The 7,957-nt window shown below is 48.0% G+C and overlaps 1 protein-coding gene across 3 annotated transcripts; it reads left to right on the top strand.

Annotated features, from left to right (window-relative positions):
* On the top strand, positions 1–7,957 carry LOC131730370 (small ribosomal subunit protein mS29-like). Of its 3 annotated transcripts, none has more exons than XM_059020436.1 (13): positions 1–224; positions 793–839; positions 952–1,071; positions 2,380–2,481; positions 2,888–2,996; positions 3,463–3,555; positions 3,973–4,103; positions 4,367–4,447; positions 5,161–5,319; positions 5,880–5,939; positions 6,645–6,734; positions 7,202–7,357; positions 7,472–7,576. In XM_059020436.1, exons 2-13 carry the CDS (start codon positions 795–797, stop codon positions 7,544–7,546), a joined length of 1,221 nt encoding a protein of 406 aa, XP_058876419.1. In that variant the 5' UTR covers positions 1–224; positions 793–794; the 3' UTR covers positions 7,547–7,576. The 3 variants fall into 3 exon arrangements, with proteins under 3 accessions (XP_058876419.1, XP_058876422.1, XP_058876420.1); XM_059020439.1 differs by lacking the exon at positions 7,472–7,576 and adding an exon at positions 7,583–7,957 and having other exon boundaries at positions 3–224; positions 7,202–7,319; XM_059020437.1 differs by lacking the exon at positions 1–224 and adding an exon at positions 232–476.

Here is a 7,957-nt window from a genome sequence, read left to right as displayed (position 1 = left end):
ACCCCGGCTCTGCCTCTTTCCCAGGTCACTGGAGGGTCAGAGCCAGCCCACGCAGCATGGCCGCTTCCATCAAGACAACGCCGTGAGGGTCGCTTTGCTGGTTTAGATAACGGGAACCTGCTAACCGAGACCGGGACACAGAGACACAGAGACACAGAGACACAGAGACAGAGGAGGAGGCGTCCTTGGATCGTCAACGCGTTTAACACGCACGCAGCGCGCAGGTGAATTGGAAACGCGTCACTCGTTGCTTCGGTCAGTTTGTCCCGCGAAGGGCGCACAGACTCGCCGGACTCTGATACAGTAATTCGGCTTCACCTCTCCACCGGGTCCCGAGTCAAGATCGCCGTCTGTTGGGAGTGGTTCATGCACACCTGGGCTGGGAATCAGACTCCCGTTGCACAGCAGTGTGATCCAGTCCAGGTTTTACTGCTACCAGCTTGATCAGCCCCAGTGTGTCTAGCTAACAAGCTCAGGTGTGTGTGATTATTAAACTCCTAGTGAAACCAGGACTGGATCACACTGCTGTGCAGCGGGAGTCTGATTCCTGCCCCTATAAATGAGTAACATATTGGTTATTGTTATTAATAATAATAACAATAATAATAATAATAATAATTTGATCCTCAGTTTAAATCTACTTCAGGTAGGAGTTGAACACAGTTTTATGGATTGTAGGAATCTATATTGAGGTCAAAGTCATCATAATGTTTTTTATTTTTATTTTAAATTTTCTTTACTTCTTCATGAAAGTCGATATTTATTAAAGGATGCATTTCTCCCTCCTTCCAGACATGGCTTTGAAGAGGCTGAATAGGATCGTACAGCTCAGCCACACGGTGAGTGAACTGCAGTATTCATCATCATCATCATCATCATCATCATAAGGATATCCACTCACTGCAGGGTTCACCTAAACCCCTCCCCCTCCCCTTATTAATATTCACACAGGTGAGCCGGACACGCCCCCTCCACGGCAGTGGGTGTGGCCTGCAGCTGGGAGCCGCCACTCAAACAGAAGCACCAATGGAGAGCCCCCGGGCGGTGTTTAGAACTTCAGAATCGGAACCTGTGAGTGCTGAGCGAGCGTTCCACACAGACACGCCTGCGCGGGGAGGGAGCCCCATTCACAACAGGGCTGGGGGCAATGAGCTACAAATATATTATGGGTTATTATGCATTTATTATTATTATATATTCATTTATTACAGGCCAGCACAGGGTTACAATGCAAGCTTCATATTTAAATACAGTGTAGTTTACAGCAAGTGCAAATAATAACACTACTAGAATACAATATGAACTAGGATGCTCTGTATAATAATAACACTACTAGAATACAATATGAACTAGGATGCTATGTATAATAATAACACTACTAGAATCCAATATGAACTAGGATGCTCTGTATAATAATAACACTACTAGAATACAATATGAACTAGGATGCTATGTATAATAATAACACTGCTAGAATGCAATATGAACTAGGATGCTATGTATAATAATAACACTACTAGAATACAATATGAACTAGGATGCTCTGTATAATAATAACACTACTAGAATACAATATGAACTAGGATGCTATGTATAATAATAACACTACTAGAATACAATATGAACTAGGATGCTGTGTATAATAATAACACTACTAGAATACAATATGAACTAGGATGCTATGTATAATAATAACACTACTAGAATACAATATGAACTAGGATGCTCTGTATAATAATAACACTACTAGAATCCAATATGAACTAGGATGCTCTGTATAATAATAACACTACTAGAATACAATATGAACTAGGATGCTGTGTATAGTAATAACACTACTAGAATACAATATGAACTAGGATGCTATGTATAATAATAACACTACTAGAATACAATATGAACTAGGATGCTATGTATAATAATAACACTACTAGAATACAATATGAACTAGGATGCTATGTATAATAATAACACTACTAGAATACAATATGAACTAGGATGCTATGTATAATAATAACACTACTAGAATACAATATGAACTAGGATGCTGTGTATAATAATAACACTACTAGAATACAATATGAACTAGGATGCTATGTATAATAATAACACTACTAGAATACAATATGAACTGGGATGCAGCCAGTTAGGATCACAGCAAGTTATATCTACAGTGACATGTTAGCAGTGCAATAGTGCAAGGATAGCGCATCAGCTGAGGATCCAGTAACGTGGTGCTGAGGTCAGGAGAGTCCAGCGCAGAGCAGGAGGGGAGGATAAATATTCTCAAGCTTGTTGAATCCAGACTTCAGTGTTATTCAGATCTCAGTAATATAAATATCTCTCTCTCCCTCTCCCTCTCTCTCCCTCTCTCTCTAGGCCAGTCACGGGGAGCAGCACATTGGCCAGTTCTACACCATTCCACCCAGTCAGGTGAAAACCATCTTCCCACATGGACTGCCTTACCGATTCCAGCAGCAGGTACTGTGTGTCGGTGTGTCTGTCTGTGTGTGTGTGTGTGTGTGTGTGTGCGCGTGTCTGTCTGTGTGTGCGCGTGTCTGTCTGTGTGTGCGCATGTCTGTCTGTCTCTGTGTGCGTGCGTGCGTGTCTGTCTGTGCGTGCGTGCGTGTGCGTGTCTGTCTGTGTGTGTGCATGTCTGTCTGTCTCTGTGTGCGTGCGTGCGTGCATGCGTGTGTGCGTGCGTGTGTGTGCGCGCGTGTGTGACTCCGATCACAGCCAATTATATAAAAACACATCATAATGAAAAGAAGGATGTTTTCAGTTGAGATTTTACGAGAGTCCGATGTTTCAGCCCGGCTGACACTGTCGACCGGGTCACAGTTGCACAGTCCAGGAGCTCCTCCTCTTTCCTCTCCTCTCTCTTCAGATCAAGACGTTCAACGAGGCTTGTCTGATGGTGCGGAAGCCGGCGCTGGAGCTGATTGGCTACCTGAAGAAGGCAGACCCCGCCCACCCCAGCGTGCGCTACGTGCTCTGTATCCCTGACTGAAACGAATGACAAACAAGACACACCTGAGCTTGTTAGCTAGACACACTGGGGCTGATCAAGCTGGTAGCAGTAAAACCTGGACTGGGTGACGCTGCTGTGCAATAGGAGTCTGATTCCCATCCCGGATCTATCTGTCTAAATATCACACCGCTACCACCAATATAATGCCTTCTCTATAAAATCAGTGAAAAATCTCCTTCAACCAGTGACGATCTGTCTACAGGGATGGGAATCAGACTCCCGCTGCACAGCAGTGTGATCCAGTCCTGGTTTCACTGTGAGTTTAATAATCAGACACACCTGAGCTTGTTAGCTAGACACACTGGGGCTGATCAAGCTGGTAGTAAGTAAACCCTGGAATGGACCGTACTGCTGTGCAATAGGAGTCTGATTCCCCTGCCTGCTGTGCGTGTCGCCCTGTGCTGTTGTCCTTGACTCTGTGTGTGTGTGAGATGGGGAGAGGGGCACAGGGAAGTCTCTGTCTCTGTGTCACGCGCTTCATCACTGCAGCCTGCAGGACTGGCTCATCCTGCACGTCCCTGACGGTGAGTGAGGGGGCCCGGCCCCCCCACCTTTATTTTTTATTGAAGTAAATTGGATTTTACCTAGAGCAAGACCCTAATATCTATCTGTCTCTATCTATCTATAGATATAGATAGATAGATAGATAGATAGATAGATAGATAGATAGATAGATAGATAGATAGACAGCAGTTTGATCCAGTCCTGGTTTCACTGTGAGTTTAATAATCACACACCTGAGCTTGTTGCCTAGACACACTGGGGCTGATCAAGCTGGTAGCAGTAAAACCTGAACTGGGTGACACTGCTGTGCAATAGGAGTCTGATTCCTGTCTCTGTACTTTAGTAAATGTCTCTCCTCTCTTCTCCCCTCCCCTCTCCTCTTCTCCTCTCCTCTCCTCTCCTCTCTCCCCTCTCTCCTCTCTCCTCTGTTTTCTCAGCTCACCTGTGGGTGAAGAACTGCAAGGAGCTGATGTCCTCCTCCTATCACAGGGCTCGCTTTGACCAGCCAATCGAGGCGTCCGTGTGGCTCAAGAACTTCCGGGTCACCAATGAGCGCTTCCTGAAGCAGGTGGGGGGGGGGGGGTCGGGGGTCGGGGACGCTGTTCAGTCATCGATGATCACGACTGTCCTGAATCGTGCTGGGACTCTGAACAGTAATCAGTAGAACAATACAGGATGGGAGCTGGATTCAAGTAATACATGTGTATAAAAAATATACAATAGAGGTTTTTGCTGAAGAGAGACAAACTTGCCAGCGTTTCGTGAAGGGAAAGTGTGTTTGAAAACAAACAGTGGAGGCGCTTGCAGGGTTACCTCTCTGTCTCTCTGCAGATCAAGACGAGTCAAAAGTATGTCTGGAGCAAAAGGGAGTTCACTGACGAGGGCCGGCCACTAGGGGAGATAGTGGACCAGGTAAGAGTACCTCTGTCAGCCCCTAGGTGTCTCTCTGTGCAGTACCTCTGTGAGCCCCTAGGTGTCTCTCTCCCCTGCAGTACCTCTCTGAGCCCCTAGGTGTCTCTCTCAGCCCTGCAGTACCTCTCTGAGCCTCTAGGTGTCTCTCTGTGCAGTACCTCTGTGAGCCCATAAGTGTCTCTCTCCCCTGCAGTACCTCTCTGACCCCCTAGGTGTCTCTCTCAGCCCTGCAGTACCTCTCTGAGCCTCTAGGTGTCTCTCTGTGCAGTACCTCTGTGAGCTCCTAGGTGTCTCTTAGTCCTGCAGTACCTCTCTGAGCCTCTAGGTGTCTCTCTGTGCAGTACCTCTGTGAGCCCCTAGGTGTCTCTCTCAGCCCTGCAGTACCTCTCTGAGCCCCTAGGTGTCTCTCAGTCCTGCAGTAGCTCTCTGAGCCCCTAGGTGTCTCTCTCAGTCCTGCAGTACCTCTCTGAGCCCCTAGGTGTCTCTCTCTCAGCCCTGCAGTACCTCTCTGAGCCCCTAGATGTCTCTCTCAGCCCTGCAGTACCTCTCTGAGCACCTTGGTGTCTCTCTCAGCCCAGCAGTACCTCTCTGAGCCCCTAGGTGTCTCTCTCAGCCCTGCAGTACCTCTCTGAGCCCCTAGGTGTCTCTCTCAGCCCTGCAGTACCTCTCTGAGCCCCTAGGTGTCTCTCTCAGCCTTGGTGTCTCTGTTTCAGGGAGTGACCCGAGTGAAGAATGCCAGTGATGCAGTGGGGGTGGTTCTGAAGGAGCTGAAGGCCCAGGCCCGACCCGGTTCCTATCGCTTGGTGGTCGGTGTGGACGGGGTCAACGCTCTGTGGGGACGGACCACCCTGCGCAAGGAGGACAGGAGTCTGGTACGTCTCTGTCTGTCCCTCTGTCTCTCTCTCTGTTTTATTATTTTTGCTGGCAAATTATATAAGGAGGCTTGGAGGTCCAGCGGTTAGAGAAAAGGGGTCTTGATACCAGGAGGTTCAAATCCCAGCTCAGTCACTGACTCCCTGCGTGTGCGTGTGTGTGTGCGAGTGCGTGTCTCTGTCTGTGCGTGTGTGTGTGTGTGTCTGTGTGTGTGCGTGTCTCTGTCTGTGTGTGTGTGTCTGTGTGTGTGCGTGTGTGTGTGTGTGTCTCTGTGTGTGTGCGTGTCTCTGTCTGTGTGTGTGTGTCTGTGTGTGTGTGTGTCTGTGTGTGTGTGTCTCTGTGTGTGGGAGACTCTGAGGTGAAGCTGAAGGACTTGTTGTCTGAAACGCCCTGATTTTTATAATTGATGTTTTTTTTATCAGTCGTTCTCATTTCTGTGTACCTGCGTTCCCTTCCTCTTTGTGGTTTCGCTCCTGTCGATGCACGCGCCTCACTCTCTGTACAGTGATCTTGGTCAGTCAGTGGGATTGAATCGTGTCTGTCTGTCTGTCTGTCTCAGATTGACCCCAGTGAGCTCACCCTCGTTCACAACCTGAGGAAGATGATGAAGAACGACTGGGTGAGTGTGGGGGAGGGGGGAGGGGACAGCACCTCCGAATCAGCGAGACTGGATATAGCAGACCCTTAACAATACTGTCTGTACAGGACTTATTTAGGGGAGATCCTCACCCTGTGATCCAGCCATCCTGAAATGTCTTTGTATCAAAGACAGCTTGTGTCGGATTGGCATTCAAATTGAATAGATTCTTATTGACCTGCATGTTTATAAAACATGTCTAGCGGGATCGCTGCTCCAGCTGTTAAAGAAAGAGGCTTGAAACCAGGAGGTTCAAATCCCAGCTCAGCCACTGAGTGTGTGTGCGTGCGTGCACGTGTGTGTGCGTGTGCGTGTGTGTGTGTGTGCGTGTGTGTGTGTGTGCGTGTGTGTGTGACCCTGAGCAAGTCACTGAACCTCCTTGTGCTCCGTCCTTCGGATGAGACGTAAAACAAACGAGCTCCTATTGGAAGTGACTCTGCAGCAGCAGCAGCAGCAGCAGTTGTTGATGAAGCATAGTTCACCCCTCTAGTCTCTGTAAGTCGCTTTGGATAAAAGTGTCTGCTAAAATGACTAATAATAATAATAATAATAATAATAATAATAATAATACAGGATGAAGATAAGCACAGCTAGAAAGCCACTTTGATATCATGGACATGGTAAGATATTCTATATTGATCTCTGCCCCCCCCCCTCCTCTCTCTCTCTCTCTCTCTCTCGTTTCAGTGTGGCGGAGCGGTGATCGCCACGGTAACGCAGACCGGCTCCGTCTTCACACCTAGCTCCGCCTACCTGCCCCAGGAGCTGCTGGGAAAGGTGAGAGGTCATCCAAGGACTGTTATTAAGATGCATTTAGAAAACGCCAGTTCAGTAACAAACAGGTCCCGAATCACACACCCCTGAGCTTGTTACCTGATCAGGCTCCTAATCAAAGAAACTACAGAGTGAGATCACTAGCAAGAGTCGACCGGAGAGTGTGGAATTCAATATGTTAACAAGGGAACATTATTCAGCAGCTTTCATTGGACTCTATGAAGCTGAGGGAGTTCATTCTATATAGAGGGTGTGGAATTCAATATGTTAACAAGGGAACATTATTCAGCAGCTTTCATTGGACTCTATGAAGCTGAGGGAGTTCATTCTATATAGAGGGGGTGGAATTCAATATGTTAACAAGGGAACATTATTCAGTAGCTTTCATTGGACTCTATGAAGCTGAGGGAGTTCATTCTACAGGGTGATGTTTGAATCTTTATAGAAGGGTTTTGTTTTGTGATCTTCAGGAGGGTTTTGACTTTCTGGACCCTTTCCTGCCTGTCCTGGTACCAGCCTACAGTGAGAAGGAGTTTGAGAGCTCCTACCAGTACTACAGAGACCGGCGCTGGATCCAACATCACACAGGTACACTGCATCAGGTACACTGCCCCCAGCACACACAGGTACACTGCATCAGGTACACTGCCCCCAGCACACACAGGTACACTGCATCAGGTACACTGCCCCCAGCACACACAGGTACACTGCATCAGGTACACTGCCCCCAGCACACACAGGTACAGACCATCTTCCCGAGTCTCCCAGTGCAGAGCACTCCAGTCTTGCTCTCCTTCAGCGAGTTGATTCATTAAAAAGCATCCTGTGTGTCTCGCTTGCTCCCCCTGCAGGACACACCGAGGAGGGCAAGAAGGAGCTTCTCTTTCTGAGCAACAGGAACCCAGCTGCCCTGGAGAGGCTCTGCGCTTTCCTCTGAGGCTCCGGCACGGGGGCCAAGATGGCGTCCGCCAGGGTGCAGTTTCAGAAGAGTTCCTCTGCTCTGTAAAGATGCGCTGCTGCCGTCACGGCTTACAGATGCAATTTCAATTTCAACCCAGTCCCGCAGGTCCTTCGAAGAGATCAGAGTTCGTGTTTCAGAGGCATTAATAGTGGGGAGGTTCAGCTGCTTTCACTTCGTTTGAAACCCGGTTTTAAGTGAAGCACAAACAGCGCCTTCAGTGGAAGAGATTTGTTTGGGTTTTAACACGATGCTGCGGATCGCTGAT

Source organism: Acipenser ruthenus, unplaced genomic scaffold (assembly GCF_902713425.1).
Source record: "Acipenser ruthenus unplaced genomic scaffold, fAciRut3.2 maternal haplotype, whole genome shotgun sequence".
NCBI lineage: Eukaryota > Metazoa > Chordata > Actinopteri > Acipenseriformes > Acipenseridae > Acipenser > Acipenser ruthenus.
The sequence above is the reverse complement of the archived record's forward strand: the minus strand, read 5'-3'. Positions and strand labels throughout refer to the sequence as shown.